Raw genomic sequence first — 24,132 nt, forward strand, 5'->3', positions numbered from 1 at the left:
TTCCAATTACTTCTGATCCAATGATATGCAAAACAATTAGCTTGCAAACAATGTTAAAAGCAAACCTACATTTAGTACTTTGAAATGCTTCTCCCTGTGTGAATAAGTAAAAACATCGAAATAGATTATTAATTAAATAAAAATATATTAATTAATTAAAGTCTACCTATTAATTAAAATGTGCCCAATTCACATTGGTCAAAAACTACAAATGAGATAATGTATTACAGTAACATGGGGAAAAAACACATATAATAGTATTCAAACTGTTTTAATGTTATATCCATTATATTAGATTGTTGATCTTAACAGTGTCAATAGTTCAATCGTAACAGTTTATAAGCACTATAACTGCTCCTGTAATCTGGAATTTGGATACTTTATGGCCTCATTGGGCAGGTATGGGTCCCCTCTCATTTTCTGTGATTTAGTTTCTCATCCATTTGGAATATAATTTGATGATGGCAAAGAATTATACAACACTTAAAATACAAGAGATTAATATATGTAAAGACAAAAGTGAAGGCATGCCAATCTATGTTTCAATATTTTAAATCGACAGGAATTCCTCAAAAGAAGCAAAGTTTAGCATCAGGCTACTGACTTGGAATTGCTACTTTTAGAACAATGCAAATATAATTCTGTTATGGAGCAGATTTAAACAAAACAGACTTGCATGTTGAATCATATATCTTGGTAGATCTTGCCTCACTCTGTGATATATTACTTTTCATCTATCCTTATAATTATTCCCTCAGAAACCTGAAATTTCAAGATACTAAGGCAGTCCCTATCTGTCACTGAACAGCATTGATCTAATTGAAAGAAAATGTGGGTGTAAAGCAAATCCAATATAACTCATGCCGTTAAATTCTGTATAGTGTTATTCACCAACAGAATTGACAGATTTCCCTGAGACATTTCTTTTAATCTTTAACTATTGTTCAGTGATATTTCTAAGAAGAAAACCTACACTTCACAACCGGCTTTTCATATGCGAGAGAGTTAACAGAAAGGCAGCTGAACTAAACAAACTGAGTCATACATAATTTGTTAATTATTAAGTGCAAAGCTGGGAAGCTACAAAACCATTAAATGTCCTCAGATCAGGTTTTTCCACACACACGCACACACACACACACATACACACACTCACCGAGCGCTTCATTTGGATCATTTTTACTTTATTACACCTACTTATTCATGCGATTATCTAAACAGCCAATTGTGTGGCAGCAGTGAAATGCATACAATCATGTAGATATGGGTCAGGAGCATTGGATAATATTCACAGCAACTATCAGAATGGGGAAAAAATGTGATCTAAGTGACTTTGACCATGGAATGATTGTTTTTGGTTTGAGTAACTCACAAACTGCTGATCTCCTGGGATTTTCAGGCACACTAGTCTCTAGAGTTTGCAAAGAATGGTGCAACAAAAAATAAAATAAAAAAATACAGGGAGCATTAACGCCTTGTTAATGAGAGACATCAGAAGAGAATGGCCAGACTGGTCAAAGCTGACAAGGTGACAGTAACTCAAATAACCACACATTACAACAGTGGTATGCATAAGAGCATCTCTGAACACACAATGCATCATAACTTTAAGTGGATAGGCTACAGCAGCAGAAGACTAAATATAAGCCTAATAAATAGCTAATAAAGTGCTCACTGAGTGTATAAAGAAATTATCTCACAATGTTTACAACTGCCAGTTATTAATATCTGACTGCTCTTGCAGTTTTGTCCTTCGTAATGAAAAGATTGTGACAGCAACATGAAATTGCAGCCATGGATGAATGGTAAATGCATGCCAATAAATCTTATCCAAATGCCAGCTGTGGCTGTAGAAAAACATGCCATCTTAAATAAAACTGGAAATTAATAAAAGTTCTGACTCAATATAATTATTCAATTCAATTCAAAGAGCTTGTGTGAAAGTAATGAAACAATATTGCCAAAGCCAAAGTTGATATAAATGAATAAAATATCATTTTAAATTAGATTGGTTACAATAGAGAGATGTAAAGGTACCTTATTTACAGTTACCCAGACCCCCTTGCTCTGTAACATGCTATCATGCAATGACATGTCTTGCCACAAATGGTACAGTAATTTCCTCGCACATGACAATTTTGAATTGTTCTTTGGGGTTTAGGTGAGGGAATTCAAAACAATATTTGTAGGATTTCACCATGGAATGTTTCATGCAGTGAGGAAACATTTCTTGCAATGGAGGAGAAAGTGCACTTCCGTTTGTACCTCGCCTACTACCGTTTCTACTCACTATTCAAACCAAAAAAAAGTGTGGATAGATGCCGTATAGCATTTTAAAACAAAGATGAAAAAGTGTAAAGATAATCCAAGTCTGGCTAATGACAATTTATTTTGTCGGTGTATAGGCCTAAAGCCCAGGGTCAATAGTGGAAGTAATATTCTCCTCTTAAGATCCAGTATCCTGATCAAAGACAAACCAACAAGCAGGATACATGCTATTATTACACAGCCTATATGACAGGCATACGCACGTTGACCATTAGACATCACCTCTGGAGTAATATTTGTAAAGAAAACCATTCCAACTATTTAAAATAAGCGTTCTAGCTGCGTTAACGGATTTGAGTGTTTCCCAACTAAGATTTAACCACCACCCGTGTCCTCATACAAGAAAAAAATCACCCTAGAAACGTTACTTTTCTTTCCCGATTGACTCGGGTGCCAGTGATTTGCAGTGTCAGAAAGGTGTCGGGATTACAGGCTAGTTGCGCGAATCTCAGATTTCCGCTGTATTTGATGCAGCAGCCCCATATTTGACCTGTGCACCGCCCCTTTCCTCCGGGAATGCTGGGATGTAATACTGCCACTGATCAGGACTGGTGAAGAATTGTGGTACAGTCCTAACAGTAATGTAACTATTACACTTTACAATATATTATAGGAATCTAAACTGCTATATTTGGCCAAATGCATTGATGAAGAGTGGTCCTGAAAGTTAACCTTGGGTAAATTTATAAAAATAAAAAACAGCCAAATCAGACAACTGCCATCAACTCAGAAGTCCTTGACTGCGAAGGCACCCCGAGGCTACTTCCTGGTAAGATACAGACCCGAGGAAACTGTAAATACGCGTCACATGTTTAACTTAAATGGTTTCTTAATGACATTTTAACTGCAAAAAAGTTTCCCCCGATGCTTTGATGTGCTGTATGTAAGCTGCTACGTTGACAGGTGAATTAATTTAGTAACGTTAAACTTCTTTTTTAGTTTACATGCATGGTTTCCATACTACAGCTAAGCGTAACCACGAGAGTAACAGTAACGTTAGGAACCGATTGCTAAGGACGTTCGCTAAATTGTTGGCTGTAGCTACCTAGCTAACACTGGCTATCCAGTTTAAGGCAAGCTAGTTAGGCTAGGTTGTTCACCATCTTGGCGCAGCAACCTATCTTGCAAGTTACATTAATCTTTGTAAATGCGTTTTGGTCAGACGAAAACTGAAGATAACTGATGCAATTAACAAGCTTGTCAAAAGTTGCTTGGTTCTCATTAAGTTATCCAAAGTTGCTTGTTTGCCAGCGAGTATAGCTAGCGTCCATTGAATACGAGTATGTAAGGTTAGCATCTAGGCTGATCAACACTTGGCCTTGGGTCGATGTTATCTTGCTATCCGAATGTGTGAAGTAAGTTAGTTAACGTTATGTGTATTGTGGGCATAGTAAGGCGCTGCTAGTTAGCCAAGTTAAGTCTGTGCTAGCTAGTCAGGCCATGCTAGGTTAAAAATGCTCCGCGAGTAACTTACTAGAAGCTAGCTAGTTCATAGAAATCTTGGCTGGTCATGTTTTTACAGCAAACCTTAGCTAGTTGGTACACATTTTCCTGCAGATATAAGGAATGTCAGTAACTTTTGCAACATATGTAACTGAGTCCTAGCCAATTCCATTATGACACCTAGACTGTTAGCTAGATGTTTAGCAAATGTTGAGCTAGTTCTCTCTAACCCGTTTCGCCAGTGTCGATTTGGGCTGTGTTTATTATTAATTTTTTGCGAAGCCAAATTGTAGTTTGTGCTGTGAGTTGAACAAGAAACATTGGACCCTTTCAAATCAGTTTCAGGTTAAAGGAGTGTGTTGCAACCCATTTAAAGACGGAATTGCCAAATAGTGTTATTAACAAAGCCAGGTAGGGTGGCATTATACCTGGCTGAATGAAAATATATTTTTGGCTCCTTTTTGTCCAGTGCTCCAGGCACATGCCTGCCGAGCATCAATACTTTTTTTTTTTTTTTGCCTGTTTGCCCACTACATGCAGCCAAGGCCTCTGGGGAGCGTGGTTTGCATTCTGTTACACCTCACTGTAGCTGCTAAATTGACATAAAATGATGCAGTGGCCTTGTCAGTGGAAGCTTAAGATGGGCTGCATGGAGTGCTGAATGTTATTTTACCTTCCCAATGAAACGGGTCATGTGTGACACATTCTGGCAGGAGGTTTTATAGGAAATGTTTTTCCCTATGTTCCACTGCGCACTTCAGGGATGGCCTCTGAACTTCTTATTTAAAGCTTCAGTGCCTCAGGTCACTCATGGAAACAAGTGTTAGCACAAGAAATCCTGTTTTTTAAAACCATAAATTCAGTAGATTGTGTCAGGTACATCCATCAGGAGCCTGTAGGGGCTGATGTTGTCTTTTGATCAGTTGCCTGTCAGGATGAAAAGTAACTCTCTGGCAAGATTTTAGTTACGGGTAGTGTCACAACCGTGACACGCACACGGGGAGATGGGTTCCACCCAGATGATTCTAAGAACTTGGGCTGTGGTTTCATCAACCTTGCTTCAAAATATTAACGCCATTGGTTGAAACCTGTGAAATTAATGTTTCCTTTCCTCCATCGGTGCCCATTGCTATACTGCAAAATGATTGTTACACAATTCCAATGCTGAATTCATGCGGTAATCTCAATCCCTTAACGTGTCAATAGTGTGAAATAACCAGAGCTTGTTGGAGCCAGTGCCGTCTGCTTACCGCACTGGCCATATGCGAATGCTGTATCTACCTCACATCTCATGAGGCACAATGCTGTCAGCCAGATAATCTCCTGAAATCAAGAGGAACATAAATCGTGAAAATAAATGACTGAGTCACACAATCTGGCTTGTTGAATTTGTGGACAGTTAGTAGCTACCTGTCAGAGCTTTTGGAAATACCTACCATCACAGATGCTGATTTTCATCTTTTTAAAAAAAATGATAAACTCATCAGGTAGGCCTTGGCAGTAAGCATACTAGTTCTACATTCATTGGCTTTTTGTGGAGTTTGTGCATATTCTTTTACTAAGCCTGTGAAGAGGTAGGCATTACAAAATGACTGCTACATGGGACACGTCAGCATTAATGGTAGTCAGAAGTACATCATCTTAAAGAGATAAAGAAATCCTCGGGCCTGTGAAATGCATGATTGGGCACTCTGGTATTTATTCACATTCTTAGAGCCTTGCAGTAAGCTTCCTGTTCCTGTCCCTGGGCTGAGACTGCATTGTATTCATGGAAAGGGTGAGACACTCATCGTCTGACCATTTCCATCGTCATTTCACTCTGGGGTTTTCGAATGAAAAGGAAAAAAAAATCTTTATAAAATGCTTCTGATCTACAAAATGCCCAGAGCCATTCTAGACCTACTTTCAGTTCTTGTGTTCTTCATCATAGCGAACAGTGTGGTTCAGCCCTTCACAGAAATGATGCAACACCAAGGTTATTTTGAAAAAGTGCTGCATGGGAGGAGAAAAAAAAAAGTACTGTATTATACTCCCTGGTTATCAGACTTGACAGCCGTATTACAATCAGAACGGAGTAATTAATTTTTATACTCTTTGCCCAGTTGTGTTTTATTTTGGAAGAAAATAGTCTGATAATGTTCTGATGTTCCTTTATTTACAAAATATGTCCTTTGTACAACAATTCAGAATACTCAGGGTCGTTTAGCCTATATGTTGGAATGCAAATGTCTTTCCTTTTATGTGTTGATGTACAGTTCACGATCACAGCTTGTCACTCAGGGCAGAAGGTGAGCTCGGTAAGCGTGGGTGGTGCTCAGGAAGAGGGGGGCGGAGAGTAGATTTGATTGACATCTGGTGTTTTTGTTGCATCATTTGAGTGTCCAGATAGCATTTGTGAGAGGCTGGTATGAATTCACTTTCATGGAATAATTACATGATGCATATGCCACCGCTCTTCAGCTAGAGAGCCCAGGTGCTTGGAGCAGAACCTGGGCGGGCTTGGGTTAGTTAGATCACTTTGCATTTGATTTGTCAGTGCTAAGAACTGTTTGTTTGCATGAGTAGATGCAAATGCGCATGTATGTGATAAGCCATTTGTCCACATATCGGCAAACTCTGCAAGCACAGCATTCGATTCTGCTGTTAGATAAGCGATGTTGGCAGATTGTACACTGTGCCGGAAGGATATTTCAAAAACAGAAAATTTCTTTCATGTGATTTTTTTATTCCTTCATTCCTTTTGATTATATGTAAACAAACTGTAAATCCCCCGGGATATAAATTCACTTTCATGGAATAATTACACGATGCATATGCCACTGTAAACACAACAACAGTGACAATGACAGTATGAATTTGTCATGTAATGAGACAAAAGCGCAAAATGTATTTGCACTCAATGAAATGCACGTCGCTCTAAATGGAATGCCATCAGTGGTTATTTGTTAAGACTTCATGGCAAATGAGTCTTAATGTTTCACATGGGATCTAGAGAGAAGAGATCGGTGCGTTCGCATGTTTTGAAAGACTTTCTGAATATTTTATCCTTCTGCCAGGATTGCTAACGTTTGTGGGCTTTGTGCAGTAGTATTATTGGGGATTTGAGTCCTTTTGGCCTGTGGCCTGGCCAAGCCTGGAAGAGACACAGAAAGCCAGAAAGCTCCTGGCTTCAGTCTCTCAGTATGAGGCCCACAGTGTTCTCAATCGGTGGGAAACAAACAGCCTGTTGGGAGCTCCAGGAAGCTCCATGTTGTTTCAGAAGCCATGCCAAGTTGGACCAGGAGACCTTGAGCAGTGTGGTTGTGGGCAGCGAATGAAAATATTTTGCAGATCTCTGAACCCAGGCTTGGGAGCCAGTAGGGGGTTTAGCTGTTCTTGAAGCTCTTGGGACAGGGTGGCATTTTGGTTTTTTGGTGAAGAAGAATTGGCATCTTGTAGGCCTGTGCTACCAGGCTTAAATCCTGCCTCCTGGGTTGGGGGGCCAACTGTGGCGATAGTTTTGTTTTAATAGTGAATATTTTACAGAGTGCTATCCCAGAATGCTGCACTCTATGTAGTTAGTACACTGTAAAGCCTGTTTATTGGACTGCTGAAGCTTGTAAGCTGTGCAGATGGCATGGGTGGTGTCTCTGTAAAAACCCCAGATGAAAGCAAGCTCATTTCTTTGAACATGGATCTCAGTCACAGAACTGCTTGTGTCTCTGTTATTGTGAGTTGAGAAATTCAGGAATTTACAGTTTTATTTTGTAACTAGCTAGCGAAGAAAGTTATTAATATTGATAAGACTCAAATTCTAAATTTGACTTTGAATCTTTTGGTAACCTAAGCTACGCTATGTTTTCCCAGCATTTAGGCTACTTGTGTAGGCAACATATTTCAATGTATTTCTAAAACACCTATCCACTATCATAATGTTAATTTCATTGGAAAGTCTACCTTTTGACTAAAAACAGTGGCAGAATTGAGACAAATGACGAACTATGAGAGGCTCAGTTACTGAAAAGGGCCCAATACAGTTTTAAATAGCTTGGCGCAAGTGTCTGGATTTCGTCAGTCTTGTTTCCTCGGTGCTTTGAACGTGGATCCCTGGATTGTCTCCAGTGCCGTGTTTGGACAGCCTTTGGGGGTTGATGGACAGGAGAGCCCAGGGCTGTGCAGCTCTGCGTGGTGCTGGCCCTCTTTCTCCAGTGACTTCTAAGCGCGAGATGCACCTATGGATGCTGACCAGGAGCAAGCGTCGCCGCCTGCGCTGCCACTCGAAACCCGCCGCGTCTGAGCTGTCTGAAACCAGTCCGTTTCAGCGAGACTGCGCTTTTAAACATAGTTTGATTTGTGACATGTTGGCACGACAACAGCGCGTGTCTCTCTGGAGACCGTGCTTGCCATTCTCGGTTCTGAATGCAAATCTCTCCCCAGCTCCTGAGAGCCTGTTGCTAATTGTTGCGTGGTTGTATATAATGAAGGTTTTCTCTTTATTATGTCTACCCAAAGGGCAGTAAATGTTACGGTGTTATTGAAGCACGTACATTTACATAGAGTGCAGACAGGCCGGTATTTTTTTTTTCACATGACAGTCAAGCCCAGGCAAGGAATTTTCTGCAGGTCAACTGCAGCAATAAATATACTAAGAAAGTGCGGTTTGCTGGTACAGAAATAAAAACATTAACATTACACACACGCACAAGAAACAATGGAAATCCTGTAATTATTTTTTTTACAGCTGAAACCAACCAACAAACTAAAAACAACAGAATGAAAAATGTATGGTAAAAAGCAACACAGTAGTACGCCTGGCGAAGGAGTTAGAAACTTGTGCGGGGGGAGCCTCTTTGGAGGGAGAAACATTGCAGTTTGGGCGTGTAACTGTAGGTAAAAGGCGGGCATGGCGATGCTGAATGCTGATTTGTTCGGCGGGGTATGGAGCATTGATTCCTCTCCGGAGTTTAAAGGGAAGTCCCTGCAGGCATGAGGAAGAGTGGAGATGTAACCCTTCAGGGAGACTGTGATCCGCCGTTCATCAGTTATTCACCGCAGGAGCGCTCTGACGACAGAGCGCTGCTTTGCCAGCGCTCCCGGGGTGTAATGAGACTGGAGGAGCACACGGGCCGCAGAGCGTTTGCGTAGCCTGCAGACGCATCCGCCGCGGTGGCGTTAGCGTAGCCTGCAGACGCATCCGCCGCGCCTGCCGCAGCCAGGCCGACTCGCTTTCCGCCTCGCCTAGGCCCGGCCGCATCAGCCGTGCAATTTTCATTCACACCGAGCACTTTTGTCCTTTTCAGTGGCAGTTTCATTTCGGGGTGGGTTTGTGAGTTAAATTTGAATCAAAGACTACTGTCACAAATGTATTTCATCCTCTGTCATTTGATGGATTCGAAGTGTGAAGCAAACAAGGTTCAAATCTCCGAAAATATTAACTCATCTCTCGCGCTGTTTTAGCCTTCTGGTAGGTTTTTTCTAACCCAACCCCAGAAAGAGAACACTGGGACATGATTTTAATGAAAAATGAAGGTATATTTCTACATTTCTGCCGTAATACACGCTGAATGATGTCGATGGAATGATGCAGTATAATTTTAAGAAATGGAATGCGTCATTGTATTATCATGTTTGTAGTTTTCAAGATGCGGCAATTAAACATATTTTCAATAGTACAAGTACCATAACTTCCTGCTTCTTGTATAGCACTGCAAAGAGGAGGGGGGAAATATCCTTTTTGGAGTACTTTGTTACGATTTTGATTGCTGCCATGGGGTTGCCCTTGAGCAAATAACAGTAAGGGCACTCGGTCTGGTTTGCACGCCATTGCCCATTGTGGTCAGAGGTGATGAGGCAAACTGGCGGTCAGCGACATTGCTAACAGTCCGAATCTTCATTAAGCGGCTGAAAACTAAAGCCAGCATTTATATTTCAGCCCCAGCCTGAAGCAACTGTTGGCAGGGCCTACGATGCTGCCTCCCTCTTTACACCGGAATGGATTAGGCACTTTTTGTATAGGCCCAGTCGCCTTTGAAAACGACTAGGTACTCAGACACTCTTGTCCTTTTAATCTGGTATAAACATAGTCCACCCGTTTCCATGAGCACGGAGCAGCACTTTTGTGTAGCAGGTTGCCGTGACACAGCGAGGTGACCGCACAATGAGATGGAGAGATTCTTACTCTGAGCCCGCCGTCACCTGATTTCTCTGAGTGTTTGGCACGTTTGTTATGCTGAAAAGAAAAATCATCGTCAGGGGAGATGAAATAGTAAATACAAGAATGAATGCTTTGCTGCATTTCAGAATCATGCCTGCTTTAGTTTTTTGTTTTTTTTGTCGGTGTGCTTGGTGTATAGTCGCTGAAGGACTGGTTTTTAATTATGGGTTCAGGCCTTCACGTTTTCAGCCGTTGTTGCAGTCTGTTTTTTTCCCCACCGTTTTCATGCCTCGTTCATTAGAGGTTTTTCGCTGGAAGTGCCATAATGTCTGTCCTAAGTATGGTGAAGTCTGTGTGCTGGACTATAGATGAGAGCATGTACTGTAATATATGTGAATAATGGTCTCTGTGGTGAGATGGTTGAGTTGCGGGAGCATTGAGACTAGGCTAGCTCTCTTTCAGGCTTGGGACGATAGTGGCCCGTTCAGGCCTAGTCTTCTCCTCTGAAATGTTGCAGTGTGTATTTGTCTGTGTTTGTGTGTGGTCTGCTCCTATCCCAGAACACACACAAAACCCCCATAAAACCAAAGATTCATTCCAGGTATCAGAAACTGAATGGCAAATGTGGGCTTCAGCTGTTTCTACCACAGTGGTTTTTCTCACAATAATTTTCGTTTCATGGGATTTTGGTTTAACGCCTTAATCGTGCATCGTTGCAGTTTGCTTGTTTGTACTTCTTGCCATGCGGGCTGACATTGACAGTCCAATCTGTCCAGAGGGAATGGGAAAAAAAGAGGCAGCTGAAGGATTTCATAAAGGGATGAATTTGCCTTGTGTGTAATCTCTTATCAATCTGTTATTGTTTCAGTCCCATCAAGTCCCCTGATATTATCACAGCTATCTTCGCAGGGGACGAGCAGAAGCTCTTGTCGGCAGGTAATTTAATGGATTTTTCTTAGCCTCGCTCGGTTACCTGCTCAATGAGGAGCCCCCCGTATATCAAACGGTGTCACGCGAGACGGCCTCATCCAAGATTAATGAAGCGGCCGCACCGGTGGCTTTTCCTATAAGGCACCTGCAGAATTAAGGGCAGCGAAAACAAAAGGCCTGCATCGTAGCAGGAGAGAGAAAGAGAGGGGGGGGACGGGGACGGGGACGGGGACCCCAGTGCCATCGAGGGCCTTTAAACCCGACGCACGGCGGATAATAGGACGGCCCGTGCCAGCTCCTCGGAGCCGAACCTCCTCAAAGGAGGAGGAGACGGGGGAAAATGGCGACAGCTGCAAGTACTCGAGTCTTTGCTTAACGGCGGGCGTTTGTGTGGGGTGACGGAGTGGTGCGGCAGTGAGTGGCGGTGCGCTAGCCGCAGGAAGACCTTCCATAGGGGGACTGCAGGGGGCGCTCTGCGGTTGGGCTGCACGACGTGGAAAATAGCTGATGTGCGATGACGGTGTTGAATATTGCGATGACGATATGACTTGCGATTTAAACAAATATTGAAGTGTGCACAGTTCCAATGTCTTTCTGCTTTAGGTACACTGCGAACATAGACCCCAGACAATGAATAGCCTCTGCCCAGTGAAAAAAAAAAAAAGGAAAAGACATTATTTCCAACAGGTTTGTATGGAACACGTTGTGCATGAACAGCCAATCAATTTAACAGAACGGCAATCGAAATAAATACCATTCGTCACAGTTCAAGCAGTCTTTCGCCATTCGTTTATCTCTGGTGTTCATATCCTGATGGCGATAAATAGACGATGTATGGCGCAGCCCTGCTCAGGCCGGATGCAGAGCAGAGTAGGTGCGCGGAGCCGCGTGGGGCAGTGTGCTACTTTGTGGAGGTATAAATCACACCAGGCCTCACATGCAGCCGGTGATTTGTGCTGTGCTATTTACTTCTGGTGTGAAATAATCATTACCCCATAAAAGATGAAAGTGAAAAATGTAAAGGAAGCTATAAATAGTCTGATTTGAAATATGGATTGCTGCTCTGGCTTCCCCGAGTTTGCAGACTTCTTTTCTTTTTTTTTTTTCTTCTTTCTTTGGAAATGGCGATATCCCTGAAAATACACTGGAAGGAAACATAATTGTTCTGAAGTTACTCTGCCTGTGACATACTGAAATGCCAAAATGGCAAGATGCATATGGTTCCCGAAGTGCAGTTTTGAAAATTTTATATGCAAAAAGGTATGAATATTTTGCTGTGGTGTATGGAAATAATTATTAACATTTCTGTCAGAAAAGGCAGAATTGTTGGTTTTTGTATTCAGTAATTAGCTACGTAGGCTAATAACACAGGGCTGGCTCATTTTGACGACTTCAAGACTGATTCAAAACCACTTTTGTGCACTTGGCTTCACTGCATCGGTCCTAACATAACATTGTTTTGCCTCTGTACTGATCAAATTTGTATTTAGCAATGACTATGAGGTCAAATTCACGATGTGTGTATTTATTTCATGTGGTTTTTGTAAACAGAAATGAAACTACATTGCGGCAATGCCATTCAACGAGTGAAATCTCCCTATTCAAAGTCAGCATAAGAATTGGGTGTTTATCAAATTATTTAGAAATGCAAAGTCAATTACAGCTATTGCAAAATGTTTGTGTGTTCCAAAGTCAACAGTATGGGATGTCCTAAAGAAGAAACAACCTACTTGTAGTCCTCCTCAGTATAGAGGACTTGGGAATCGCTTGCAATCAAGCTGTCCTCGGAAGACATCAGAAAGTGATGACAGGATGATTCTGAGAGCTGTGAAAAAAAAAGTTGGCAGCTGAAATAATTACTAATGATCTCCATACAGTGGGGGTGAAAGTATCGCTGGATACTGTGAGCAGAAGACAAAGGGAGACAAATTACACAGAGGTTACACATCTAGATTGGAATTAGTAAAAAAAAAAAATTATAATCTGATGTGTCTTATGGACAGATGAGACTAAGATAAACCAGAGTGATTGTAAGGTGAAATTGTGGAGAAAGACTGGTCTGGATCATCGGCACACATCATCTGTCAAACATGATGGAGGCTGTGTGATGGCTTGGGCCTGTTTGGCTTCACCTAGAACTGGTTCAGAGGTCTTTATTGATGATGTAACCAGAGATGGCAGAAATAGTATGAAAGCTGAGGTGGACAGAAACATATTGTTCATGACTATTATACACCAATGTCGCCAAACTCATTGGCCAGACGTTTATCATGCAAGAAGCTGGTGACCAAAAACATGTCACTGACTTAATCAAGGTGCTTATCAGGTAGAAAAGGTGGAAGTGTTTGATGTGGCCTGGGCAGTCACCAGGTTTAAACCCTGTTGAGTTACTTGATCAGAGGCTTGACACATTCTTCAAATGTAAGGGGTGTGCAACAGAATACTGACCTTGCAAGTCATTAAATTTGTATGTTTGTCCCAATACTTGCGCTGAGTTGAAATTGTAAAGGCTGACATTTGTTGTAAATGTTCAGTATAGCCTATGTTAAACAAGAGTCATGAAGTAAATGTAGACATTCAGAATTTTGCAGCATAGTCATTGTCCAGTGGAAAAACAACAAATTTGCCATGACTTTCAATACTTGCATTGGACTTACATTGCTAGCAATTTCAAATCATTATGCTGCTATTTGGAGGGTTAATTATGGCTTTGATTAATGACAACGAATGCTGAACAGAGGTCACAGCTAATGAGCAGACAGCATTTTGTGCATAGTTCTATGCACCGCGGCATTTAAATGAGCAAACCAACCCGATACAGTAATTTCTTATTATTCAGGGTTTTTTGGATATTAAGCTTATCATTTAGCTATATGTTATTTGCCATTTTTTGTTGCTATACATCGATATACAAAATGGCTCACTGGAGTAATTCTTCCTTTTAATTGTGCTTTTTCTCTTTAAACAATATTTGTCGAAGATGAGCAAGGCATTTCCTGCACACGTCATGCTGAAAGAAGAGGAGTATATTTCTGATCAATGTTTATGTAAAAATGTAATTCGTTCAGCCTTTTATCTTCATTTTGTAGAACAATATCTTGGCTTTCATGATCCGCTTGTCTTGATACCAAATCCAGTGTAAAAATAGACTTTTTATGCTTTTAAATGCAAGATGTCAAAGTAACACCGGAGTTGTGCATTGTTTGGAGCCAGCTTGTCACCGTTCACCAGTCACAATCAGCCACATCAGCTGCGTTCGTGGCTACATGGTAATGTAATTGCTTTCATGGTCTGTATGTCTTGATGTCAAGAGTAAATGTTTAGAGTAAAAATATATACATAATATGACCCAGTTATAGCCCCCGTGTTTCGTTAACCCAGTGTTAGCAGTCTCCCAGCCTTTCTTGTGATGAAACTTTCAAGCATGGTTTGTTGGCACTCAGAATTAAACGGGACACAACGTCGTAGATATCTGGAGTAGAGAGATAACTTTGGTATGTTTCAGGGTCAATGTGACTGATTTTGATAGATCAGGTCACATTTGGTCAGGTTGTCACTTACTCCTGTAGTATGGCTTAAGTGGGACCATATCCATCTGCACCTTAAGTGCAACCAAGTTATGAGCAGTTACTGGCACGGCAGACTGGCATGGTACTCGTTCTTTGTGTAGTCATGCGCCCTATTGTGTGGAATTGAATTGGCCACAGTCTCACCCAGAGGGAGTGGGTTTCGGTCTGCAGGGATTTCCCCAGCTCATCCTGCCAGAGGAAGTCCATCAGGCACCTGTGGCCTGCAGTGCAGTCCTGCGGTACAGAGATCAGGCAGCTTAGCTGATGGATTGCAGAGTGAGAAGAATGCCTAGCAGCACGTGAAAATACTATGTCGTTCTTCAATATAGTGACAGTCTATCATCATCGGTTGAAATATCATTACAGCTAATCCAGGCTGCTCAAAGTAAGCTACATTGGTTAAAGCGGGTTAGCCAGTTAGCTATCGTCGAAGGAGGAGGTGTTTGAAGGATGATCTTCACAATTTGCCTGAAAAAGCGTATTGTGGCTGAAACTTACCATAACTGGTAACTGTATAGTTGTCCTACCACCCGGTCATAGGTGGTGATGCTAAACAGAGGCTCTGAGGTTATGGGGATACTATTGCAGCCGGATTGTGATTTATCCCGTATTCAATTACATTGCATTTTATTTAGCAGACGCTTTTATCCAAAGCGACGACCAAACAGTGCATAACAAGGTCATACAACAAACAACCGAACACATCAGATAAGGTACAGTTCATGAATGATAAGGCCGTGAGCATATGTTCAGTACACAAGGTGGAAAAGCCAAGTCTGTAACTACAACTTGAGGAACTACAGTACCGAGACAAATACAAATTCCATTAAGGTATAAAATGGGCTAAATAAAGGGGTTTTTCATAGACAGGTGAAAAACAAGTAGACAATAGATTTGGGGACTCCCGCAAAGGAGTTAAGTTACAGTGTGAAGGGATTAGTCTTCGGACTGCAGTGGAAAATGGGCAGCGAGTGAGCAGTTCTTATAGGGATGGGGTGTTACACAACCAGTACTGTTTCCCTTCGGTTAGTGGACATTTTAACTGTCATCTTTGCGAACCAGGAGCAAACTGGGACAGATCGGTGTCTCATTAATCAATGCGTAACCACATGGATTTGGATTTTATGCATTTCATGTACGCTCTGAAGATGGACTAGATGGTTTGTTGCTTTATGATTTTTGTAAACACATCTTGTTCTCATGGATGTGATACAGAGCTTGTTGTAACATTCTATTATTTGCTTTGCAGAATCTCTGGGTCCACTAATGTATGTCTTATTTCACCATGATTGTAAAGCTTATTATCAGGCTCTGTATAATGGCAGATTTCAGCAGTCTACAACCCTGATTCTGGTATGCTGAGGGCTTAAATTATCAATTGAAGGGACAGTTCACTTGGCTTTTGATAGTATTTACATCTTTGTAATGTCAAGGCAGTTTTTGTGTCCTGAATTCATATTGAGAATCATATTTGCTTCTCTTGATTTTCAGTGTAAATGGAATGGGACATAAAGTCAGCAATTCAGTTTTACTTTTCTAAGATAAATAAAATCAGGACTGAAAATTCATATTTTACCTTTATATGTTTGGTCAGGGCAGTACTTCAAATGCATATGCATGTCATGTTTGCAATTTCTTTGGCATTGTATTTGGTTTTAAATTGCATGTTAAGTTGTACTGGAAAAAGTCCTAAAGTGTGAAATCTAACTTGCACAAACCTGCATAAACCCTGTTCCTTTCATTAGAAGGTGAACAGCCTGTGGGTCAGAGAATCTAGCACATTGTCATTGGACTTAATGGATTTACTTGTGGTCTTTTTTGGCTCCATAAAGCACTATGAGAAACAGGACTGAACAGTATGCTGGCTTTGCTTCGATGTGCGAACCTATGTTCAACTTTGTTGACACAGGTCTAGACAAATTCACACAATCTGTCCTAAATAATTTGTCTCATAAAATCGCAAATCATCCATGTTTGTGTGTGTGCAGATGTGCTTATAGTAGTTTTTACACTAGAAAATCTCACAATACTCTGTTTTCATATGCCTTTGGTTGCATATGGGTCGCATTTTCCTGGCTTAGTCATATAGAAACATTTAAGTGGTTTGATTCATTAAAAACTGAACATTTACATTTAAAATGTAAGCTTAAAAAGACCATTAAGTCGATATTCCTCATTATTTTAATTCTATTCAAGGACAAAATATATTAGGCTGTTTGCAAGGCCTTGATGAGGGGAAACAATGAATCTTCACAGAGTTCATTGAAGCTGAAACTCAATGATATTATCACGGAGCTGTACCGATGTAAAATTGCCATTCCTTTGTGATTTCGGCGATGCACACTAGAAGACTATTTTAATAGTGATTAAAATACATTTCCTACCCATCCATCATTAGGGCCTTTGCTATTCAAAGATGATTAGGATGGGAAGATCAGATGGTGCTGAGTCTTTCATGAAAACTCTATACGCTTTCACCATTTCTTGTAATCACGGGCACACTTCTGCTATATTCTGAAGCTCAAAGGTGCTTTTGATTTATGGAGTTCTATACCGTTGGTGATATTGTAAGATTTTTTTATTATTACATTTTTTTGGCGAGAAAACCAGAAAGTCTAAACGGAAAAAGACTCGTCTTTTCCGTGTCTATATTTATTATCCTGAAATGCAGTTGTGACGGCACGGAGAAGGCAGGGAGCTGACTTGCTGCAAGACTGTTCTGGGCAGTTAACACAAGCCTCTTCTCTCCGATCTCACGCCTTGATCGCCCCCCCCCCCCCTCCCTGTATCTCCCCGCTTTCACAAATGAATAATGCAGAAGACAGGAAGTTGGCATTAAAGTGGAGATAACGCCACTCCTTTATTTGTCTCCCTTGGAGAGCGGCGCGGGGAGACGGCTGCCTCTGGACCCTGGACCGGAATGCGGCGCGGTGTGTTAACGAGCCTTGCTCTGGGTGAGAGTTTTGGTGGCCGCAGCCGGGCTGAAACGCCGGACCGGGCCCGCCGAGCTTCCATGGAGCTACCCCGCGGGTCGCGCGGGGCCGGGGGCCGGGGGCCGGGGGCCGGGGGCCGGGGGCCGGGGGCCGGGGGCCGGGGGCCAGGGGCCGGGGGCCGACGAGAGTATGACGAAAAGCCGAAAATGAAAAGGCTCTCCTTTCCAGAAGGCCTGTAATTAGCGGCGGGTGTAATTGGAGCTCGACATCAGAACGCAAGGCGGTTGGAACGCCGGCCTGTCCGTGGCGAGCGCTTGCCGGTGTAGTTGCCAGACTGATTGTGGAGCCGTCGAACGTTCACGCCGCTACCGCACGTTTCCTGACACCTGCATTTCAAAATGCAGTGAATTGGATAATGGAATCTGTGAAAACGCTAACATAAAGCTTTGGTGCGGCAATATTATGATTATGATGGTCATTTAAATTGTGATATTCTGTAGGTTTTGCACTCAGATGGCTGAAATTATTTTAAGCAAATTTTAGGGTAAATATTATTATCATTAGTATTTATTTATATGTATTGACAAATGCTTAATTGAAATCTAAATGTTAGTTTTGATTGGCCTACATGATATCATTTGTGAGATTGTGACTGTGGTAATCAGATGCGATGCAGCTGTCTAGACTGGAATATCAATAGCAGGCAGTGCCCCCTCTCTGCACTTACAGTACCTGTTCCCTGGATCCAGCAGGCAGGAAGGCTGCTCTGACTCTCTCGTTGTGGAAGATGGACAGGCGTCATTTTACAGAGTCCCAACCGCCATTTTGTATCCAGTGAACAGTGTGCGAATTGTGGGCTGATCTGTCCTGAGCAGTTATAAAAGAGCTACCTATGTTATGAAAATAGTGTTTTAGGCCCAAATTCATGTTTGGTCAATGATTTGACCTGCATGGGGGCAAACTGTGGCTCCAAGAAAAAAAACGTTTGAATGCCTCACTACATATGGAACTACAAAAACGTATGTGAATTGATTGGCTGGCATTTTCATTTGTTGCAGATAAACCAATAGGATGCGTCATGAGCGGTGTTTAGCTTTACAGACAACGGTTATAATGTGTGACGATAGCCAACATTATATTATAAATTGTATTGTATTATAAAAAAGTATCTACCATTGAGTAACCTGTCTACTCAACCAGTTACGATCTTGTATCATCATCAAATGGCAACACAGGAGCTGCATTAGCTATCGCAATTAACCCAACTCTCAAAGCTACGCCGACTTGTCCATGCGTGTCCAGAAATATTGTCTAATTAATATTCATGTAGTGTGTGACTATCTGCTCAAACAGGACAAAGGGATTTCTTAAAAAGCTTAGAAAAACAATAAATGACTAAAATTCTATTCAAATTATAGCGAAGTAAGTTCCCTTACAGTACATTGCTCCTGTAAGAAGTAGGCTGCCACAGTCACTGGCTGTAGCTCAGGCTGAATGTTTGGCCGCAGACCCATGGATGGTGTGAACTGTGCTTATGCCCAAACTGGTGATTGTTCCCTTTCATTGTTTTGCACCCCTGCGATGATTTGTCCTGGCATCCTTAATTGATTCTCTTAATGAGGGTGCAAAGAAACTCGATGAGTTGTCGACGAAGATCCGATGCCCTGGAGTTATTTTGACACAGAGATGGGTCAGGACGGGAGCCGATGATGCCAAAGCCAATCTAAAATCGCTGAAACTGAAGTGTAAATGACTAACTAGGCATTCGCCCCATGATGCTTGACTCTAGTTCCATTACTAACCGCTTGATGTATGATGTTGTTGTTGCCTGGGAGAGGGTACTTAATTCTTCCATGTAATTACACAGAAATGTCAACAGTTTATTGTATGATTGATTATGATTAATTGGCTGAATTCTAGCTCTAGTTTCTTCTAATCATTGATGGCATCTGAAATGTAGTAGTTATGCCAATACAGTGTTGGTTTAAACAATGCCATTTTTAATTGTGTGTAATTAATTTGTAGATGTTAATTTGCACATTGTATCGTAAACAAATGTACTAGTCCCAGAGTGGCTTCAAAACCCACTTCTTTAGTATGTCACAAAAGGACACTGTTATTTTCCTCATTTCAAAAGTATTGGGTTATATTGAGATGTCGATAAACTACATAGTAGCTCTGTGTGACAAGAGGTTCTCATGTCAATTTCAGAAAGATGGCCAATTCACTGCCACCCTGGAGAAAGATTGTTATTTCTTCAAAGAGTATTCAAAAGGACAACAAGACATAGTGGGGAAAAAAAAAAAAGGCAGGCAACCAAAACAAAACGAACCCAAAAAAAACAAAAACCGGCAGACACAAACGAAAGCAAAGTGCCGAGTCATTGAGACACGTAGGTGCTCCGAGTACGAGCTCCGTGTTTAATTAGCGATATTAACCTTCGCTAAATAAGGCCGATTACTCGGCGCCGGTCGCGGCTCTGTGCTGTCATCGTCTCCTCTCCGCCGGGGATTTTAATTGACTTGAGAGCCGAGACCGCCTCCTTCCCTGACAATGCTACCGAGACAGACGGTTGAGAATCATTTGTAGTGAACGGCAAGTAAATAGCCTTTTATGAATCTGAAATTCGCATCCCTGCAGCAAAACAGGCCGCTGAAGGCTCTTCTGCGGCGCACGTGGCTGTCTGGTGACAGTACCGATACGGCACCTGACAGTATCATTAAAATTCTGATGCCTGCACATATAGGCGTACTGTAGCTAGGTATAAAAATGACCCGCGTTTTGTATTTTCTTACTGTCGTAGACATCAGCTAATTTATTCTCTCTTTCTTGGTCTGTCTCATATACAAACATAGTATACGCATTCAACATGTAACCTATATATGGATTCAAAATGTCGGCAGTCCTTTCAAAAGAACAGAGGTATTTTGAATTGGTGGATGATGAAACTAGTGACAAATATAGATTTAATATCCAATGTCTAAGTGAGTGAAGTGTATGCTCTATTTGTTATTTTTGTCAAAGTAATATCAATATTAGTTATTCATATTATTTATTATTATGATGTTATTAATACATTTTCATTAATAGAGCTATTATTGTTTGAGTGAATATATGATCAATTGTGTAATGAATATGATGTAACACAACTTCAAAAATGAAACAGCAGCTGTATGGCTACTTTCTGTCTAGCATAAACCTTGCATAATTAAAACATATTCAAACTTTCTCCACAGGAAACACCGAATAGCTGCCTTTCATTGGAAACCCCATGTTCATTAGTGCAAGGTAAGATATGCTGTCTGAAAATGAAGAGTTTAAAGGAAAACTAACTATGAAGACTAACACTGTCCTGAATAATTGATTTAATGTCAGTGAGTATGAATAGAAGTCAGAACATAGAAAATAAAAACAAATTATAATGCATGGGTCGGAAATTGTATTTACGTTATGTTAAATGCCATTTTGTTGACAGTAAACATTACGCAATAATGCACCACTCCAGTCTCTTGGAATCTAATGTGCATTAATTAAACAAACTTGCGATTGTTTGCTAAAACGTATCCTTTTATCTGCTTCCTGAAATGGATTTTCCCAAATTGCTTTTTAAAACCCGCCTTTCCAGAAGATGGCTTGCATAATAGCCAAGCGAATGCTGCCGTTTGATTTGTCAGATCAAGGTGTATCCTTGAACACGTTTCCCAGAGCCAGTGGGAAGGAAAAAGCGTGCATAAATGTATTCTTACTCTGATGAACAAGGTTTAGATACATTGCTGTATGACAGCTGTATGACACACAGTAGAACATTAAACATTTGTCAGATTTGAGCTGTAGCCATAATTTGCATTATTTATTGCGCCTCAGACATACAGTAGCGTTTGCGTTCACCCGATCTGTAACGCACTCCCATTAACGCGATTGGAGCGGAGTCCGCGGTGTCTACCCGGCCGTAATGTGAACCCTCTCCGTGATCACGTGACGCGTGCCTCCTGGGGAGACCTCGTCGGGAGCAGAACCCTGAGCGCACAGCCGCTGTCACGTCCGGGCGTCGACAGTCTCCGCAGTTCAGTTGCGCCTCGCCCGTAAGAGAAATAGCTACGTTTTCCCAGCTCAGAACCGCTTCTGTGTTTTGACAGGGTTGCAAGCGACTGAGCTCCCGCCGTCATGGACGCCCAACCGCAAGGCCAGCAGGCTGCCGTTCCCGTGTTCCAGCCTCAGGTACGTGACGGGCTCGCTGCGTCGAGCGTCTCCCTCCCGCCGTCTGAGCGGGGGAGCGTCAACGTCAGCCAGAAACCGCCGCTGCCAGAGTGTGTTTTTAACCCGCGAATCCAGCCTCCGTTCCCCTCTCCCTTCCTCGGCCCCCTAAGCTATTCCACTTCCTGCGTTCAGCTGTTTCGCCGCTTCCCCCGTAGCTCTTTTCCTTCTCTGACAGTTCTCTCCATCAATCCACCCACAGGGACTGTCTACGGGCTCCGGATGAACGCCGCACCATATAGGCTGCGTTTCCCCGCTTTCCATATAGTTCCTCCCAGCTGTGGAGCAAGAGGTGATAATTGGATTCAGCACTTGGGAGAACTGCTCCTGATGCCGCATCCTGTGTTTTTTTCTGTTCAGGTTTTGTTCACCTGTAGTGCGAGGAAGAGGGAGGGTGGACGGGTGTGGAAAGCAGACAGCAAAAGCCTCTGTCGGATGAGTTATGAATTCACAGCATCTTTCTGCATTTTGCATTTATTCAAAGCGCGTTCTCCGAGCCTGATTCTCAACGCTGTACCTGATTATACCGACGCGTGATTACCTTGTAATAGGTTTAACAGCAGGAGAGGAAAATGTGGCACGCTGAATCTCTGCGGTTGAAAATCGCACACCTTTCCAAACGCTTTCTTTTCTTTGTTTCTGATCATCTCCCCTTCTGGGTGGAGTGTGAGAATTTAGATTTAAGACTAATTCATGGGAGAACAACAATAGCAAACCTTTCTGAATAAACAAAATAAATGAGAGGGTAGATTGTTTTGTTTGTTTTTTTTGTTAAGTTGGTTGAGATTGTTTACTATCTAGCGTATGTTGCTATCTAGTGCCTAAAATGCAGGGTCAATCAAGTCGGTAAGAAATCGACTTTCCCAAAGTAAATGTATGCTTTATACGCTCCAGGCTGTAAATACTAACTATTTTGCTATATATCGTTATATACTTGCACCGTATAACTTAGACTAGCTCTACTCAACTCCACGTCCTTCGGGCCGCACTGTCTGCAGGCATTTCCTTCAACCGTGCGCTACGCCACCTGATTTCACGAATTAGCTTATCTGAACCAAGCAGGTAAAATAATTAGTGAAATCAGGTGGTGTAGTGCCCGGTTAATGCAAAAACGCCTGCAGGATATGGAGTTGAGTCCCGCTGCATTATACAAATACATAAAGCAACTGTAATAAAATGTAATTTATTATTATGTGTCAGATTTTAGAATTTAATCTGCTGGCATCAATCTGATCTCTTATCAAAACGCAAACCTGGAAAAATCAACAGGGCTACTTGCTTTGACATCACTAATCTCACAGCTGGGAAAAGTTTATTTGTATACATTTTATTTCATATTCAGTGGATGTCATGTTCAGGCAACTAAATGTGCCTGAGGTCCCTAATGCTAAATTTCTTCCATAGTCCCTGGGCAGATGAATATGGAATCTATTAGTGTGTTACTGTGGCATGTACCAGCTAGGTTGTTAGGATTATGATGTCATTTTTTAAGCCAGTAGCCCACAGTCGTTACACTAAATAGGCCTAAAATGGTGACGGATGTTACTGAACTTATGTTGCCTGCACTGCCTGCCAGTTTACTATGCTTTATTAGTTCAGCCCCTTGAGATGTGGTGAAATGCAGTATGACATTTGTGAGGCTTGGTCAAGGGTCTTTTCTGCCAGAGATACATTGATGAGATGCATAAACAGGAGCAGGTTCAATGGATGATGGTGTAATGCCATTCAGTAGCACTATCTTAGTATTTTGTTGTGCTTGTGGCTCAGGTCCTAAAAAAAATGAGATTCCATGTGTTCTGGTCTTCTGTTTCAGTGCCGAAAGTGGAACAACATGTAAAAATCGCTTTTTTGCAGGGCAAATATTAGGTGTCACGCCCACATACATTGAGGCAGACAAGTTTTTTTGTGCATAAAGATTAAAAAATGGGAATAATATATTTATAATCCTAGTTATCAAGGTTTTAAATAACGCCTTACTGAAGCTTCAAATTGACTTCCATTCATTTTTCTTTTGGCTGGTAATGGGCTGGGCACTCCTTTGGAGCAAAATGGCCCATTATTTATTGCGCAGCCATTCACAATGGAAGGTTTGCCAATTGCTGCTACCATTGATTTCTGTGAGACTAACGGCTAATGCTAGCACCTGACCAGACTCCTAAAACTGTCTCTGGTGGCACTAACGTTCTGATTCTGTGGTTCTGTGACACACGTTTGCCGACACTCACCCTTCGTTTTTAAGCATTGTTGGAGTAGTATGCAAACAATCACAGAAGCATTGGATAATGTAATATAGTACCTACAATATTACAAGAAAACAATGTCGGTAAGAGCCCCTCCAATCTACAATTTACTTAGATGCTTTCGGCTAAAGTGACTTACGAACATGCACGTGACATGTTAAGCAAATGCAAGAAGGGCTAGTGATATGCAAAGTTAAAGTCATAGGTGCCACCATCAAGGTCCATGGCCAACGAGATCAAGGGAGAAAAGAGCTTCTTGAAAAGGCGAAGTCTGAAAAGGTGGGTTTTTTGACATTTGTGGA

At 41.7% G+C, this 24,132-nt stretch overlaps 1 protein-coding gene across 3 annotated transcripts in view; it reads left to right on the forward strand.

Moving 5' to 3' along the window:
• Nucleotides 1–2,855: 2,855 nt before the first annotated feature.
• The window catches only part of nek7 (NIMA-related kinase 7), a 63,489-nt gene continuing 42,212 nt past the window's right edge, over nucleotides 2,856–24,132 (forward strand). The window contains exons 1-3 of one of the 3 annotated variants that reach the window (XM_061238590.1): nucleotides 2,856–3,097; nucleotides 20,573–20,624; nucleotides 21,473–21,554. In XM_061238590.1, coding sequence (XP_061094574.1) covers nucleotides 21,501–21,554 — 54 coding nt within the window. In that variant the 5' untranslated portion in view covers nucleotides 2,856–3,097; nucleotides 20,573–20,624; nucleotides 21,473–21,500. The other 2 variants (XM_061238589.1, XM_061238591.1) reach the window with 2 other exon arrangements.

Source organism: Conger conger, chromosome 4 (assembly GCF_963514075.1).
Source record: "Conger conger chromosome 4, fConCon1.1, whole genome shotgun sequence".
Taxonomy (NCBI): Eukaryota; Metazoa; Chordata; class Actinopteri; order Anguilliformes; family Congridae; genus Conger; species Conger conger.